Source organism: Thermobia domestica, chromosome 1, assembly GCF_964235325.1.
Source record: "Thermobia domestica chromosome 1, izTheDome1.hap1.1, whole genome shotgun sequence".
NCBI classification, from domain to species: Eukaryota; Metazoa; Arthropoda; class Insecta; order Zygentoma; family Lepismatidae; genus Thermobia; species Thermobia domestica.
Window position 1 is genome coordinate 306,185,173 of NC_137454.1, and position 19,647 is coordinate 306,204,819.

A 19,647-nucleotide genomic window follows, 5' to 3' on the forward strand; every position below is an offset into this window, starting at 1 on the left:
AAACTGGAAATGTAAACTCTAAAGTCAATGGTGACAAAATACCCATATTGGCAGAAATTGAATGAAATGATGCACTGAAAATTATGAAAAAAGAGATGTACGGAACAATATGAATTATATACTTAATTATGAGTAATTCGTAGGCTTCAAACTCGTACCCTTCTTTATTTACTGATGGATGGTATAGGACATATATCAAATGAATTGAAAATACTCTACTTCTCTATCCCGTGACGAGTTTCCTGTTAATCTGTGCATAATTTTGGTCCGTACTTGGTCCTTTTCCAACACCAATTGCGGTTAGAAACTTGAATTATTTATGTTGTTAAAAGTAGTTGTTCTGTAAAGTTATCAAAAAAGCAGGATCATCTGAAAACAACAACTGATATTACTTGTAAATATCCCACTTCTTCATTTTAAGTGATTCACTGTTGAAGTGTCTCACATCTTTTGTCTCACATCTTTTGTCTCACATCAAAAAATTGTGGCTGTTCTTTTGTAACGAATTCCTGTGATTATTGTTTCTTGTCATAAAAGTCACTGTAGGTTTCCTAGTTTAAATTTTTATATATATGTAAAAACTTTAGCTTTATGTTACGAATATGTCTTTCAGTAAATATAACATTTGAAACTAAATTATTTTCTATGTACAATTAACTATTTCTGTTGCAATTTTATTAAATTTTTAGTAAGGTTACCGTGCCTATTCCTTCGAGTTACCTGTAATGTGAAGAGAAGACAACTGACTGTGTATTGCTGTATAAGAATCACTGTGTGCACATCCAAAAACAAAAATATACATTTTTAATAATTAATATGTACATTTTTATGTGAAAATTTTAAATTAAATGAAGTGTTCAAGTATTAGCATTATCTTTTCTGACAAACCTATGATGTCATCCACCTATGATCCAAGTTTCCTTTACCGATCCAAATACATTTCTGTCCGTACTAATCATACAGGAATGAATTACTTTAACGAGATGCAACATTCAGATATGCAGAAAACTTTAACAGCGAATCACTTAAAGTGAAGAAGTGTGAGATTTACAAGTAATATACCAATTCTTGTTTCCAAATGATTCTTCGCTTTTTTATATAATTTTACAGAGCCATGCCCTTTAACAATATTAATAAATCAAATTATAAATCAAATTCATAAACTGGAGCTTGTGTTGAAGAAGAACCCACAGTGGACCGGAATTATGCACAGGTTAGAAGTAAATTCATCACGGGATTCAGAGATAGGTTATTGTAAATTCATTTCTAGCCTTGTTGTCTTTTTCAAATTATGATAAAACATTCCCAACGTATGAAGGGTCAGAGCCAGAATAGATCATCTCTATTTTATATGAAAGCAGACTTAAGTTCCCATTTATATAAATCTTGCCGTTGAAATGTTTATATTCCACTATAGGAGAGTTAGTCAATAACGGAAGAGAACGACTGTATTATTCACCTGATTGAGATGAATGTAACCTGTTTCAAAATAGTTCACATTGTTTTGATAACACTTGGCGTGATGGGTCAGCCAATCCTGAAATACTGCCCATTAACCATGGTACACGGTGGGTTGTAAATATTTTTAGTAAACATTTACAACAAAAAATTCATATCTCATGTTGACGTTTTTAACCTTTAATAATAATAATAATAATAATAATAATAATAATAATAATAATAATAATAATAATAATAATAATAATAATAATAATAATAATAATAATAATAATAATAATAAACGTATATATACAGGGTGTTTCAAAACAACGCCGACAACGTTTGAGAGGTGATTCCTGACACCAAGATAAGACAAAAAGTATAGGCCAACCTGCGTACACAAATGCTTCCTTTCAGAGTTATAGGTTGCCGAAAACATGAAAAAAAATGAACTTTAAAGATCCATAGCTCCAAAACTATGGGACCTACCGTAGTCGGGTCAAAACTTCACTTAGGAACTAATATCTACGCTATCCAAAAATACACGTTTCAGAATCCTAAAGTCCTCATGCAACAATTTTTAAAGAGGCACTTTGGCTACGAGCATATAATTTCAAGTACTCACTAACTACCTCTATAAAAATTGTTGCGGAAGTACTGCAGGATTCTGAAGTATATATTTTTGGATAGAGCACGTACTAGTTCCTTAGTAAGGTCTTGACCCGACTAGGGTAGGCCTCATAGTTTTGGAGCTATGGACTTCTAAAGTTCATGTTTTCAGCAGCCTATCACTCCGAAACGAAGCATTTGTGCACCCAGGATAGTCTATACTTTTTGGCTTATCATGGTGTCAGGAATCACCTCCCAAACGTTGTCGGTGTTGTTTTGAAACTACATACATACATACATATGTATATATATATATATATATATATATATATATATATATATATATATGTGTGTGTGTGTGTGTGTGTGTGTGTGTGTCTGTCATCAGCTTTCCACATTGAAAGGAGTAACTTAGAGCTACCAAATTTGATACACAAATAGACATTCACCATATCTAACAATCTACGAAACCCATTTTCTCGAATATCAAGTTCATAGTTTTCAGTCACTGAGATGAATAGTAATTCTCCCGACGAAGTCCTACTTTATCGTCAAGGGGCTAAGAAGGACGTGAAAAATAAAATGACAGACATATGTCCAAAATGACAGATATTAGTGTCGAATCCATGGTTTTTGGGATTATTGAGCTGATTGAGAACATTCCTGATAACATTTGAGCCCAAGCTTAGGCAAGAAGGGACACGTTAGCTGGCCCGGAAACTGGCAAAGGTAACACCTCATATTTATTTATTTCAATATTGAGAGGAACAACACCGAAGATGTTGGTATTCGTTATTTATTTATTTATTTTCATGAGAGAAGGGCAAGAAAAATAACATCCAATACCAATAACACCCATAACATGTTAGTACATAATACATAGTTTTCGAGGTCGCTGAGATAAATAGTAACATTTCCGACGTTATCTGAGTCCAATATTAGCCCCCATTGTCATGGGGACGGGGACGTGAAAAATAAGATGTCCAAATTGACTGATATTAGTGTCGAATCCATGTGTTTCGGGATATCTAAGCTGATTGATGACTATCTAAATTACATTTGAACGAAGTTTAGGCAAGAAGGGACATGGTAGCTGCTTCGGGAACTGACAAGGGTAACGCCGAAGACATTGCTCTTTGTTACTTATTTATTTCACTCATGTTGAGAGGTATAACACCGAAGGAGTTGCTATTCGTTATTTATTTATTTATTTATTACACGCATATTTACAGGGCAACGCCAGAGGCGTTATTTCTCTTTACTTATTAATTTTACTCATAAGTATTGCTCTTCCTTATTTATTTATTTAACTCATTTTTGCCTTCAAATATGATAAATCACTTAAACCTTATTCTTCCCGTGCGAAAAACGTGCAATTCAGCTGATTCTGAATAAAGTTATCTCTCAAAATACTATCAACATTAAAAATTAACAAACTGTGAGTACCGAACCTAGTTTTTTAAATGTTAAATAACAATCTTGATGGCAAGTTACATCGTAAGAAACATTTTTACATTGGAAAAGGCCTGTCAGATTGAATTTCTTGCACACAATACCTGTCAAAATATGATGAAGGAGTGGGAAATTTACGTGAAATGAAATCACATTGAAGAAGAAAAAAGCGTGAGAGTCTTATGACCCAATTTTAGGGAACCTATTAGTCTTCGTGTCATTATAAATAGTGTTTCTTACTGACACTGACGTTTCATCTATCTTTAAAGCAGCTTTTGATTAATTATATATATAATAAATTCACCATTCAGTATCTGAACGTTGTTTGCTTTTTCTTTTTTTTAAAAAATCACATCTTATTTAGTGATTACGTACTAGGCTTCTTTCTAATCCATTTGAACCTGCAAAAAAAAAAAAAAAAAGCTCCTTTTTACGGAGAGGCAAATCAATGTGAAAAACTATGATTCGGTAACTATTTACTATTTTACACTCATTTCTTACGTAAATAGTGTGGAAAGTAAATTATGTTTTAGAGAAGCAAATTTTCTTGACTTTTTCTTCAGCAACTTAAGAAAATGTGAAGTTAATATGCTTTATATAATTAATTTACTGTACCTGACCTATGTATACTTTTGTTACAAGTTTTCGTTCTAAAATTAATATTCTTTTGCGAATATCAACTTATAGCACTGAAGTACTAGTACTATTCATTTTCAAGCACAACTCTTGGTTTTTCAAACGCTGTCTCCTGAGAAAATGTCAAGAATTTAGAAACTTTGAGGATTTCAATTTTTACCAATCAACGTAATTCGTATTTATACAAAAATTTATAGTATATATATATCTTTAGTAACCAGAAATAAATACATCAAAATGCATGATGACTTCAATTTCTAAACCGATTGAACTGGTTAAAGTAGCGAGCTTGTCTTCTAGTTTAAAAAAATGGCCTTCCATTTCGCTCATATACTTTGGAATTAAAGACACGATCATCTCAGTTCTTTGTCAATAAACAGTATAAGAAGCTTACATGTAGAATAGCCTAATGTTATCAAATAAATGAAGAAATTCTGAAATTTATGGGTTATGGTTACCACCGAAACGTTAAAAATATATTATCAAACGGACGTAGTAGGCAAGTGGTTAGCTTTCTTGGTTGGCAATCGGGAGATTCGGAGTCGGAATTTGGTGGCTGATCATCCTTATTGAGATTTTCCCACACTTTTTCTCAGTTCCACCAGGCGAATGTCAAGATACCACCTTTAAATATAGAATTTCGCTGATTTCATTTCCCATAGTTATTATTTGTTAATTGTTACTGATTGGGATATAAATTGGCCTCGTATTCTGTATCTGAAAATTTGTTAAGTTACTATCAGTGAATAATGTAGAAAACCTTACTTAGTGCTTTTTCACAGACGACGTTTTCCAACTATTACAAACAGTGTCATACACAAAAATAGCAACTTCAACCCGAATATTACATTTCCTTGTGGAAAGCATTGTGAAGGGAAAGGCACGGAAAATAAAGATAAATGAAAAAGATAGATATCCTTCATCAGCAAATTATTTATCTTTTCTACTCATTCCCCACTTTTCTTTATATGTGCCCACCTTTCCCTTGAGAATGTTTCCGATGAGGGAATAATGTATTAAAGTTAAACACTATGTAGTGGATACTATTTACAACTTATCAACATATGGGTAGGAACATAGCTTGTTGAATATTCTGCGTTATTATGCGTGCAAATGGTTTCCTGACGCATACAGCGTAAATAATTGTTCTTTATAGATTTATAAAATATTATCCAAATCTCTAGAGTGAATTAGCAGTAATCTATGACATGTATCTTAGATTAATTTTGATATGTATCTTAGATTAATAAGAAACTCCACTCACTTTATTGTAAAATACTCAAAATTGTTATTGTTCGTCCACTCTATGATGGAAAATTGTTTACAAACAATTGTAATGCGAGCGTCAAAACCTTGATTTTGAAGCCTATTCATGGTTGCCAGGCACATGAAGCATCGAACCGAATGTACATACTTCTGCACCGTCATGGACCAATTACTATTACTACATAAATTGCTACTTTTGAGATGACTGAGACATTAACGTTATGACAAATCGAGTTAGTTATTATGTAATACAATCTTACATATAATGCCCACTCAATTTTGTACAAGTGTTCTTGTTCGAAAGTGTGCGAAAACCTTGTACGTCTGGCAAAATTGGGAAGTTGCAGTTTGTGTTTTAAACAATAAACAGAGAGAGCAAAGTCCGTTAGGTTCGCTGGACAGCGTTGTTTTCATGATAAGGCGACAGAAACGTATTGCACTGATTGTAAACAGGGGCTGGTAATTTTGATGCGAGTATGGGTGGAAATATTCTCGCCACATATCGCTTGTTGGTGAAGGTTTGCAATGTTGCAAACTGCCAAGTCTAGAATTTCATACTAATTGAACGAACTTTGAGAAAGAGGATTATGATGCAATAATTATAATGACTAACAACCATAGACTTAAACTACTAGAAAATAAAGTATACTGCTGTAAGAAGAATAGAATTCACGTTGAATTACATGTTCAAAATACAGTATAAAGCGAATTTTAGGATGTAAACAATTTTAAGCAGTACAGATTTGACCTCACTGTCTGGGTGCCCTTACTAGACACTGTCCAACACAAAAAAGGCATTAAAATAAGTAGATCGAATGTGAACATAAACCCGGCTCCGGCCGGTCTTCCTGATTAAGGTTTTCCTCAGTCCGACGAGGTGAATGCGTAGGACTGTAAGGACAGAATTGGGCCGAATACTGAGTCTCCAGAATTGGCGGGAGATATATTCCGCCAGAATATTATGTTGCCAACACTTTCGCAAATATTGTGGTGGTGTATTCCGATATCCTTTTTTCGTTTTATAACTGTTTTAATTCGTTATGAAGTATATGTAGATGTGTTTCTTTCATTCTCTTTCTTTTTTTCTCAACTTGGTCATCCTCTCTCTCTTTCCCACATTTTAAAAATCCGAATGCTATCCTCATGTAAGACTGTTTCTCTCCACGGTACCAATAAATTTACATTAGAGAAGAAGTAAACTATTTGTTTCGAAATTTACGCAACTTTGTAAATACCAAACCCTACTAGTGCTAAAGTTGATGAGTTAGCGCAACTGTTACTATTGCGTCAAGGGGAAAGAAGGGGAAGGACTGCTAAGATTTGCTAGCCAGGTTTTGTGTCAAAACACAACGCTAAGCTATAGTAAACGGACAATAAAATCACATGTATAGATTAAGTTTTGTCTGTGCGCAGAATTACAGTTTCATGAAGAGAAATATCTCACTCAAAAAGGAATTTTTTACCTGTTTTCCTCCATTGCTAGTAATTTACTACTAACGTAATCTTTGTTTTACCATTAATATAGCTAAGGAAATTCATAACGAAGATGGTAACGTCACTTTGTTTTTCAGAGGAAGACTTATCTGAATCAGGGGGGAATGTTAAACCTATTTATGTATTTCTAAAGTTTCGATAATCGTCATTTATTTTAATTTAATCTCTTTATCTTTGATTTCTAGTCTTTTGTTAGTTACCACAGCAGTTTCATTGGAGGACTCGTTAATATTACATTTTCTGTATTCGTCTATATTTAAAAACATTTATTTTTGTATCGTTGTTTTTATTCCTATATTATTTAACATATTTCTCCAGAAATATGCTTTTCCCCCTTAAAATTAACACTCGGAACATTTTCTAATATACCAAACTTACATTCAAATAATAAATAGCAAGAAGCAGGGCATTTAAAACTAGTCTTAGACAAATAACGTAATAGTATAATTTATGAAAACATCAGTAGCTTATCAATTACTACTGAAATGTAAAAAAATCCATTATACCTTAATACATGTAAAATATGAAATAAATATGTAAGTAAATCGCTCGTAGTTAATATATTCTATAAGATTTGTAATATTTAATATTTTCCTTGTAAAAATAGGGAAAAAACATCAAAGCAATCCTTACCTTGTGGTTGGTTCTTAAACGTCACGGCAAACGAAGGACTGGGTTTAGCTGGAGGCAGGAAATGCTTATTCTTCTCCCCGTTCTCTTCTCCAAGGCCAGAATCAGATTGACTAGTGGTTGTCTTCTTTCCAGGGAAAGTAAGTTTCATTTCGAGTTCAGGTTGTGGACAGTTTCCAGCAACAGTTACAGTCCACGCAGGAGACTGATGTTGATCTCGCCAATGGTGTCGGATACCCCGTTTCTTATGATGTCTAGGAACTGTGACTGGGTAGCTTGGGGAAGGGTCAGAAGACTCGGACCCTCCTAGTTCACCCGAACACATGGTCATATCTGTTAGTGATGGTAATCCAAGATTTTGGTTTACTTCTATTTCTTCAGTATTCGCTTCTCTCGCTGCTAAACGCCTTGGAGATTTCGAACAATCGCTGCTTTCGGATTCTTCACATTCTAAAGATTCTTGACTCAATGATGGACTTCTGAATTCTGTAAGTTTCTTGCGATTATGTTTAGATTTTCTAGATTGTTGATGTAACAATTGATTGCGTAGAATTTTAAATTGGTGTAATTCCGTTTGCAAACAATCTGGAAGGAGAAGTTCCAGTACCGGTCTGTGTCCATGTCGACACGTACAACGCACAGTCGGCAAAGCTCTTTCACTTTGTCCAGTCTCACTTGTTGACGTAAGGGAGCCAGGTAGATTCTCCACTGATATCAGTTGTTTCTTTTCTTTAATAATAGAATGTTTCAGTTGCGGAAGACCTCTATGAATTCTATTTCTTTCATCTGACGTAGAAAGAGGAGGTGATGATGAAGTTTCAGCGGCTGCTTTCCGCATTTGGACAGTATATTGTCTAGCTACATCACTAGGTTTCTTACCAACAACTCTTACCGTTTTCTTTTGTGATTGCAGTTTCGGTTCAGAAGAAATTTTACTATTATTAAGTAGACTATCACTTGCAAGAGTACCATTTACATCACCTGATAAATTATCATCTACAGTGCCCATTTCTTTTAGGAGGTAGAAATTAAGCCAACCTTTCGATAACGACAGTAGTCCTTTCTTTGAATGTGGAGCTACAGCTGCTTTTCCTTTATATGTTTCATGCTCTGAGGTTATTCCGCCACTTGACTTACAAGCTTCTGTTTCAGTTTGCTCAGAACATTGAGCAGCTGACTTCTCACTGTCTGATTCAGTTTTGTCTGAAGATTGCACTTTGGATTTTCCACTACTAAGACCAGTATTTTCGCAGAAGGGTACATTTGATTTGTCACCTTCAGGTGTTTCAGTCTTGTCAAAACATTGCCCATTTGATTTTTCACTTTCTGTTTCAGCTGATTCAGTCTTTTCTAAATACTGTGTAATTGATTTATCACTTTCCGTTTCTCGAGAGTCAGTCTTGTCGAAACCACGAATAATCGATTTTTCGCTTTCCGTTTCAGGTGTTTCAGTCTTATCACAAGCGTGTATTGACTTTTCACTTTCCGTTTCAGGTGTTTCAGTCTTATCACAACAAGCTTGTGTTGACTTTTCACTTTCCGTTTCAGGTGTTTCAGTCTTATCACAACAAGCTTGTGCTGACTTTTCACTTTCAGTTTCAGTCTTATCTAATCCACGCAGTTCGCTTTCTGTTTCAGACGTCTTGTCAAAATGTTGATTAATTGAATTTTCACTTCCTGTTTCAGGCGATATAGACTTATTAGAACTAAGTTCAGGTGATTTCGCTTCTACATTTGGTGTTTCATTGTTTACATATGATTGTGTATTGGATTTAACATGTTCTGTTTCAGTATTCTTTGAATGGTGTTCTGTCTTCTTCAGTATCTCACTCTTGTCTTCTTTATTCTCCTTCTTTTTGCGTTCTTTCAATTTTACACGTGCTCTACTTGCTTTTGAAACGATTCTGCGGCATCCAGTGTCGATTGCTTTTTGAGAAGCATCTTTTGGTGGGCTGTCACGCTCTGACTCTGTCGTAGATACACATGGTTTGGATTGTGAACTCTCAGCGTTAATTTTATTTTTGTTGTTATTCCTGTTGAATCTTCTTTGGCTCTTTTTGGGACTATTATTTACATTTCTACTGGAATATTTACTTTTATTTGAATGTGACATCTTACGTTTCTCAAGTAATCTTTCATCTGACGAATCTAAAGAACTTTTTTCTTCTGGAATGCATTCGAATTTTTGGAAACGTTTGACGATATTTCTCTTGGGACTCAAATCTGTAGTTCTTTTAGAAGGCACCCTAGAATGATTTAGTACTTTTTTCGGAGAACCGTGAGGCGTTGGAATAGGCGAGCGCTGTTGAAGTTGTCTTTTTTGTTCCAGTTCCTTATGTCGTTGACTTAACTTTTCTTTTAAGCGATTTGGCATTGTCGGAGGTATTGGCTTCTCATCCTTATTTTCAGTATCTGTGGTTAATGACACAAAAAATGCTTTACCGTTTGGAAGAACCGATGATTTCGGTTTTGATGATGATGGGGCTACAATATCTCCCCGAACTGGTTTATCGTCATGATTTATCAACGGTTGCTTCAGCTGAGATGCTTCTTCGTTTATATCAATACTATTAGTGTTATTTGACAATTTTGAAGCCTCTTCGATCAAATTGTTTATGACATTGGCAATTTCAACAGGGTTAGTCCTTTTAGACATTTCCTTTTTCACTGGGAAATCTTCTAGACTGTCCACTAAGCTTAGAGTTTCTGATTCATCTGTATTATTAGCCTGGTCTTCAGAACTGGTACAATCTGAAGTGTTAACCAGCATAGATACAGAACGAGGCAAAGCAGAAAATCTTGGTATGGGAAGGTCCTCACGTGCACTTGACTTCGGAAATTCGCTAGGCTGTCCTAAGAAATAGTCTGTTCTACCTTCTTCAACTTGCACGCACTTTTTTACCTGATATTCATGAACCAAACTCGAGTTTAAACTATTATCGGAATATGTTCCGTTCTTTATATCACCGTTTTGATAGTCATAAAACTGCACCTGATTATTATTTCGAATATACCACTGTTTTCTTCTTTTCTGTTCTACGTGTGGTAACGTATAACTATGCACTTCCGAAGCGCTGAAATCGTCACTTTGGTTTGAGTCTGACCGTGCTAAACTACACTTTCTTATTACTGCCTCGGGCACTGAATATCGTCTATGCATTAAAGGAGGACATTGATAATTCCTCGCTGAATCCCCAACATAAATTAAAGAACTCGGAGAATCTGCATCATGTATTAGTCCTTCTTGTTTCCAGTTTCCGTCGGGACTTGGTTGCCCTCCAGGAGACATTGTATAGTCACTGAAACACAAAATATAATATATATTGTTTATGCTAAAATATCGGGTCCTTAATTTTAATATGATATAAACAAACAATACAAAGAAATAACATAGATAATGCAAAAGAAATTGGAACCTTATGCTTAGAAAAGTTTGGTTAAGATTACTAGACCAGTCCCGTTTTGATATACAAATTGTAACTCTCAGTCTCTGGTCAAATCAGTTCAAAATACGTGATTAATATTTAAACATACACAACCTTATTCAGAGATATTTTCATGTATGATTAGTGTCGTACTAAGAGTTTGACTAACGTGTAGTCCAAACTTTCGTATTGAGAAACACATTGCTTATGTTATCCACCATTTATATCGGAAAACGCAAACCATGACTTTTCTGCAAGGATGTCTAAACACATTAGAAGAAATCAGAGTAAGAGGATTCGTTCCTCCTGAACATGCATGACTTTGTGACTATATTACAGAGACGCCTTTGTATTTGACAATGTATAGTGAAAATGCTTCTGAAAACAAACAATAAATAAATAAATAAATAAAAATTAAAAAATTAAAAAATAAAGTTGATATTCCTAGAAATTAGTTGTTTCTGTAAACAGTTATATGTGACAATAGCTTAGTTCAGCTATTTGTAATCTTAGTCCTAAACCGAAATTTTTTGGATATCAATCTATACATATGTTAAAAGACAAATTAAATACACATAATAAGTTATATTAGACTATAACATACATGATTGCAGTAGAACAGAATACTTTGTGAAAGGAAATATTCAAAAAACAACCAACTATTAGTTTTTGAAGCTTATCGGGATTTAAACTGCAATAGCAGCATGACTAATGTTCTTTGGAAGTAGTTTTGAAACAGCCTTTTTTCATAAATAAATAAATAAATAAATAAGAAAGGTTGACTCCCCTTCTCTACAGTAGGCTATTTGAGTTTCTGAGAATGATAAATTTTAATGGGAGTACTAGGTTACATTTAACATTTTTAAATATGTAAGGAACAAAACAGTCTGAAATCAGAGCAAATTAATTACATACCCTAATTTTTATTTTCACAGCAATATACTTAAAGTATTAGTAAAGTGGGTCAGGCTTTGTACACTATTGTTATAAATCTTTGTAATCTAGCGGACCACAGATTGAGAATCATCGAGTTAGTTCATCCTCGGTACCTACTAGTGAAGTTAAATTTCTAATTTCATATTCAACGTTCAAACAAAATAATTGTTCAAATACCTTATTTGCTTAACAAATAATTGTTTTAAAAAGAAACAATTGTTCAAATAATAATTCCAATAACGAACAGTTGTTCTAATAATTATTCTCAATAAGAACAATTGTTCTAATGATTAATCTAACAAAAGACAATTCTTTCAATAATTTTTCTAACAAAGAACAATTGTTCCAATAATTATTCTAAACAAAGAACAGTTGTTTCAGTAATTATTTTAACAAAGAACAACTGTTTCAATAATTATACCAACAAAGAACTATTGTTCCAATAATTATGCCAACAAGAAAGAGTTGTTCCAATAATTATTCTAAAAAAGAACGATTGTCGGACTGTTTAGCTACTTCCATAAAAATGTTAAATGGCGAACACCTAAATGATGGAAAAATTATCTAAATAATAATTGTTCGAATAATTTTAACAGTACTAAAGCACCCCTTTCTAGCATAGAATTTGCAAATAAAAACTATTTCTTCTTTCATTTTGAGCTTTACAAAGATTTTTTTATTTATAGTATTTTTATAAATATTTATCTGAACAGTAATCAAAAATTCTTTTGTTTTGCTTTAACCATAAAAAGTGGCCCAGTTGCATACCATTATTTGTTTTGTGATAAGTCGTGTTTATTTCACTTTGAATTTTCTCGTGTTTTCTTATCAGTAGTTCACCTTTATACGAGGAATAAAGGTAAGGTCGATATTGCGATGTGAAATTGAAGTAGGAATCAAAAGTTTAGCTGAGGATAGCCTCGGTAGAGGATTACATAGAAAATCTGATATGAATGTAGGATAGAGAGGAAAAGGGAATCGTCACACAATAAGCTAGGTTGCAAGTAGTGTGGGAGAAACTAATTTTAATATTTAGGATGATACACTATTTTAGATTTGTTAAGTTATATGTAAAGTGATCCAAAATGTTCTGTTAGGAGTTCGGTAATTTTCACTTATGAAGTCAAAATGACTGAGAATGGCATTAATGGGTTATGAAGATACGAAATGCCGTTTTTTTTTTTTATGAAACCATATTTTCTATTTATATTACTGTCTATGTGCAGTCATATATTATTGGACAAACTTTATACAGGGACTATTGTCTGTTGCGTTGAAAAGTGACAAACTCGGACATATGACCAACTTACAATAGAAAAAATATTTGTTTGAAGCAAATATTAATATAAGGTGTAATAATAGATATTTCTAGTTACGAGGGCGGTTTGATAAGTCCGTGCAAAGTCCGAGAGAGGGCAACACTGATGCGTATCGAGGTGATTGTCAGTTAGTAACATCTCTTGGAAAAACATACACCAAGTGACAGCCAGATCTGTTTAGTCCTCTGTGTTTGGCGTGCGGTTAAATTGGGTAAATCGAGTGAGTTTTACAAACATGGATGAAAGAGAATTTCGTGTGGTGATCAAACATTATTTTATGAAAGGTACTTCGCCTCAGAAGACGAAGGAGAAGCTAGATAAACATTATGGTGAATCTGCACCTTCGAGTGGAATAGTGCACAAGTGGTTTCAAAATTTTCGGAGTGGCCATATGAGCACAAGTGACGGTGAACGTTCTGGACGCCCTATCGAGATCACTACACCAAAAATCATTGAGAAAATCCACGTTATAGTCATGGATGATAGACATGGATAATATTTTGCATCAACACTTCGGCATGGAAAAGCTATCCGCACGATGGGTGCCGCGATTGCTCACAGTGGATCAAAAACGAAATCGTGTGAGGTGTTCCCAGGACGGTTTGCGGCTGTTTCAACGGAATCCACAGGTCTTTAAGTGTCGTTTCGTCACTGTGGACGAAACATGGATACACCACTACACCTGAAACCAAGGCACAGTCCAATCAATGGGTTGCCAGCGGGGAATCTGCACCAAAGAAGGCGAAGACCGTTCCTTCAGCCGGGAAAGTGATGGCGACTGTCTTTTGGGATTCTCAAGGCATAATCCTAATTGACTATTTAGCAAAGGGGAAAACTATTACAGGTGAATATTATTAATCGTTGTTGGACCGTTTAAAGACTGAGCTGGAAGAAAAACGTCCACGATTGGTCCACAAAAAAGCTCTTTTCCATCACGACAATTCCCCAGTGCACTCATCTGTCATTGTAGCCGCAAAATTGATGGAATTAAAATTCCAACTCCTTCCGCATCTCCCTTATTCGCCAGATTTGGTCCCCCTCAGACTACTACTTGTTTCCCGATCGGAAGAAATGGTTGGCGGGACGCAGATTTTCGTCAAACGAGGAGATGGTTGCAGCAACTAGTGACCATTTTGCAGAGTTGGACCAATCATATTATTTAGAGGGGATAAACAAACAGGAGCAGCGTTGGACGAAGTGTAACAGCCTCAAAGGAGATTACGTTGAAAGATAAAATAATGTTATCCATGAAAATGTAGTAGTTTTCAATTTTGAACGGACATATCAAACCGCCCTCGTATTTCAGTAACTAATCGTTATCTACTTGTTTGTATCGCTAAATAGTGTAGGATAAAAATGTATGTACTATAAAAACATTAATGTAATGATTATATATACATATGTCACTTTTGCCAATAATTAATATATATTTTTTAAATCTCTGGTGACATATTGTTTATAAGAAGATTAGTTTACCAAAAACGACTTTGCACAGGGTGTTAATGAACTCAGTGTCATAAGTTTAGGAGATGATTCCTTATATAAAATGAAGAAAAATAGTTCTAATAAGCGTGGGTCAGAAATTGTCTCCTTTCAGAGTTACAAACCGACGAAAATAAATATCACGTTTCAAAACGCTAAAGCTTAAAAATTACGGGACTTCTTGACAACAGTTTAAGGAATTACACAGGAATTAGGATGCTCTCTATATATGTATCCTTGCTTCACAATCCGCTGGTATCAGCGTTAGGAATTGTATAAAGTAAGTTGGGGTATAAGAATATACTTTTAAGTACTAATTGCGTATTCGTTGCGTAGGTACCGGAGGATTGTAAAACATATATATTTTGATAGATCTCATACTAGCTCCTGTATAATGCCTTAAACTACTTTCGAGAAGTTCTATAATTTTCAGGCCAGGGCGTTTTGAAACGTGATGTTTATTTTCAGCGGTTTGTAACTCTGAAAAGAGGCATTTTCAGATCACCTGATGTTTATTAGAATGTTTTAACTATAAGGAACACCTCCTAAATTTATGACACTGAGTTCATTAACACATAGTATATTTGCTCTGTCCGTGTACCAGTCCAGCAGAAACAAAATTTCAAGAACAATTTCATAGATCACCATAAATTTTGGCCAGGATGTAGAGGGTCCAAAGTTAGGACCGAGTTTGTTGATGAACGTGACTCATCTAGTTGATCCCAAGGTATAAACAATAAAAAAATCAGTTTCCCTTTGTATTCTTAAGAGAGTAATTATGGATTTCATCCTACAAGGGGGTACGGTGACTCAGTGGTAGAACGCTTACCTCTGTGCGTGGGGTATCTGGTTCGATCCCCGATCAAGTAAGTTTGTGGTGGACAACATTGTGTTCATGTGTTTTCTCGTGGTACTCTCATTTCCTTCCACTTTCTCATTCCACCATTTCTTTCAAGACCACTCACTTGCCTTAATTATTGTCCCTCTTAACGTAAAGAGATACTGAATACGTAAGGAAATAAGTCTATAAAATTGTTAAATAGAATGAATGAGAGTAGGGAAATAAATAAGAAGGTTAGAGTGAAAGATTTTATTTCATTTTGGATATCATCCTTGCTTGCTAGACTGTCCGCAATGCTGTTGAGATTAGCGGGCTAGTATAATACAATGCAAAATACTAATATGTCCGTGGAATACAACCTAAAATGAAACTAAATGGCTTTTTACTAGACAAATCCAAAAACTTAAATCTTATCAAATTCAAATAGCCATTCATCTTAGTAACGTTTTTAAATGGGGACGAGGTGAACGGAAATTCAAACGCGTGTACACTTCTAATTTTCATGTATACACTGCAACAAATTAAATTCCTTCACGTGGTGTACGCCGTTAATTGTTTACTGATGTGCTGTATATGTAAGAAAATATATTAAGTAGCAGATCGTTTCTATTGTTGTTTTCTTCTAACGGAAACGCACATACTGCTTGTGAATAACGATATTTATTATTGTTTATCGTTATTTCAATATGAACGACTTTCGTCGCATAACGAATATCACTGTAGTTAAATGATAGCAGGTTTGAGAACGATTCGAGATAATTCTGCTCAAAATATTACAGTAAGTCCTGCAGATTAGAAAGATATCAAAATCCAAATAAGCGAGCCGTTGAAATTCAAGTGATGTATCATGGTTAGCTCTGTTTTACAGCCGCAAAGAGAACCAATCCCTGCGCTTCAACCCTTCAACACACAAAATATAAAACTGAAGGTGAAATTATCCTAAATCTTGCTTTCTGTGTGATACGCAAAATCTTATGCAAGATATTATTATTTCTTTATGTAACATTTTAGCTTTTAGAACAAAAATAACTCCTTTTAAAAAATCTTGATAGACGGATTTGAGAATAGCGTGCTTCACTTTCGTGACTGCTCTGATCGATTTCAAGATTATCAACGTTCTACAAACATCTTGTTTACAGACTGCAAGCGTAAACACGATGCAACAGTAACCTGATTTTTCTTTTACAATTTCAACATTGATTGTTCCGCAGCAACTCAGTGGTATAGAAGTATTGGTATTCATGAAGTATTGGTTCCAAGTTTGAACCCAGATTGTAGCAAACAAGCTGTTCGATTTTGTGAGGTATTTCCATCCTAGGAGGACCTGTATAGTATAATTTATACCGTTTACCAAACATTGTTAGGGTCATCAAGTCTAGTAAGCTGAGGTGGGCAGGTCATGTAGTCAGAGTGGGAGACTATAGAAACACTTTCAAAGTTTAAAACTGGAAGTCCAATCGGAAAACGACCATTAGGAAGACCCATACGCAGATGGGAGGGTAATATCAAGATAGATTTTGCAGAAATAAAAATACGAAGTAGAAACTAAATCATGTTGGCTAAGGACAAAAGTCAATGGAGAGTTTTTGTGAACGTGGCATTGAACCTCCGGGTTCCATGAGCCATAGAGTTATTTTTTTTTATTAATATTATTTCCATCCTTTTGGCAATAATTTCAGAGTATATTGGCCAATTTAAGTACGGTTACAATTTTCAGTAAATTTTAGATAATTACGTTCTTTTTGCGTCAAGAAAACTTGGTTCAAATCGATCCAACACTTCCAAAACTTATAACAAATGGCCATGAAGAAAGCGGATATACACTTTTTCTTGACTGTACAACTACCGTGATATATAGTTATTGAGCTGAGTAAGTTAAGCTCTTTATGGTCCACTTTAGAATTTTTTGTTCCAAAACTTCAGAAAGCCATTTTGAGCGACCTTGACAAAATTTCGCATCTGAAAAAAGCGAATATAGTCGATGAACCGAACTCAGAACCCCCTCCCCAGAGTGAAAAGCTGTGAAACACAACCTCAACTGCTGAGCTATCTATCCACCAAATTTCGGTCAGATCCGATCAGTAATTAGCGAGAAATAAAGTACCATATACCAGAGGCGGCCGCACAGTGGGCGGAGCTGTAACCAAGTTAATTTCGATCTTGACTTTTCCTACAACAGTTCCTTCAGTTTTAAATATATATTCTTTCCTGTTTGGCTCATGTTGCTTTCTGTTAAAAAGTTCGTTTCTATGAACATAAATTTTGATGATGTCATGAAGATGTCATTGAAGAATATATGGTTCCATTCAACGGAAGAATGCCGTTATAAAATCTGTTGTACTTGCATTCAACTAATTTACATTGTGGAACATATACTCTTAAACATTTAGATTTTCTCATATACTTCCTAGCATATGATACATCAATAGTTTACAGAGACATGTATTTATGATGCAATTTCTCTAAAGATATGAATAAACGTATTTATTATTATGTTTTTGTTTTACTTTGTCTAATCCGTTCCCAACCTGCACCTGCATTACGATACCAAAATTCTGCGTCCGTTATTGCCATGAAGCTATAACCTCATGTATTCTTACACAACCTTGTTGTAGATCTTCAACAGCAAGGATGTCATGACAGGTGAGGTCATGACGCATAACGTGCCATTGAAGTTTTAAGTGGGAGAAAATGAGATATTTAAAGCAGTTAGCAATTGAAAAATTGTGTAACAAGTGATTAATTTATACAACAATACTTTTAATTAAGGTTGTACCTTTTTAACCAACACTTTTAATTGGTTCATTCCCTGTGATGGATAACATCGTGTCTGTGTTTTTTGGGGGGAGGGGGGTACTCCTGTTTCATCCAACATTATCATTCATTTGCCTTAATCATTCGTTTCCCTTAGCCTAAAGGGTATAATAGTTGGACGTTAAACTGCATTTTTGTTTTGTGTAGGACAAACGACCCAGAAGATATTGAGAGATCCTGACATCCTACATAAAGTGTTATTCAGTGACTTGGACTCTTATATGAACAAACAAATCATCATTTCTGATTCAGTCATCAAATTTACTTGGAGTGATCATGTCTCAGATGATTGCTGAACTCATCTTATAGGGTTTTCTTCAAAACCAACTCACTCATTTCGAACACTTCATGGAGGATAGACGTTCTTTTAACACAATTGCGTAGCTCCACACTGTCAGCAATGCAAGGGAACATGTGAATCTCCGATATTCGTGATGGTGGCTAGCACGAACATACCCTATTGAATATAACGACCACCCAGTGTTTCTTTAAAAATAATGTTCTGGAGGGTACACTTAGTATTCGGAAGAGCACTGCTGATACTATTCTCTTTATTATTACATTATAGACGTATTATTTTGGTCTCCTCCGGGGGGACACTCTCAGAGGTCCGGGGGGTAGTGTCCCCAAAAACATGTCTGAAAGAAACAATATAGAGATCACGTAAAGTGCTTGTATTTCGTAAAAATAATCGGGATATTTCTCATCTAGGTCTAATAGCCTGGAGTGCTGTGCAATCATCACATCAGAAGTTATCGGTGTGCTGTATGTGAAGGAAACTCTCGTATGTAAGGATAAACAGTAAAATGTTAATGGAAATATCATGTTTTAGAGTACTGTATTTTCTAGTATTGTTTCAAACATCACATGCTGTTCCTATTGTTTTAAAATAATATAACTTGGATTTAAAATAACGGATTTCAAGATGGCATCCATTTAGCCATTTGGGTAATGTCGGTGAACTACTTTTCTCCGATACCAAGAGAATATACTATATATATTCAGGTGACCACACACTTGAACCATCCTGTATTATAGATTTGTTTCTTGTACTCGATAACTTAGTATTGAGTACCAATAATGGTTTCCTTACTGTTAGAATTTTAAAAAAATCTCATAAGAATTTTTTCTACACCTTTCAAGTTATGCACTTTGACCTTTATATAATATAAGAACTGATAAATATGTTCTCTCTTTCTTTTGACGCAACTTCCTTTACATTTTTTAAAAATCAGTTTCTGAATAGTTTATGCACTTGGCGGATATTATAATCCATAATGGATCTTCTGAATACACGCCAAGA

At 34.6% G+C, this 19,647-nt stretch overlaps 1 protein-coding gene across 5 annotated transcripts in view; it reads right to left on the reverse strand.

The window, feature by feature from the left end:
• The window catches only part of LOC145661863 (uncharacterized), a 269,229-nt gene that overhangs the window by 21,592 nt on the left and 227,990 nt on the right, over positions 1–19,647 (reverse strand). For all 5 annotated transcript variants that reach the window (XR_014126908.1, XR_014126907.1, XM_081727209.1 and 2 more), the window contains exon 5: positions 7,531–10,826. Coding sequence is in view for 3 of the 5 variants with exons in the window: in XM_081727209.1 (XP_081583335.1) it covers positions 7,531–10,826 (3,296 nt within the window). In the remaining 2 variants the exon portion in view is untranslated. The remainder of the gene's footprint in view (positions 1–7,530; positions 10,827–19,647) is intronic.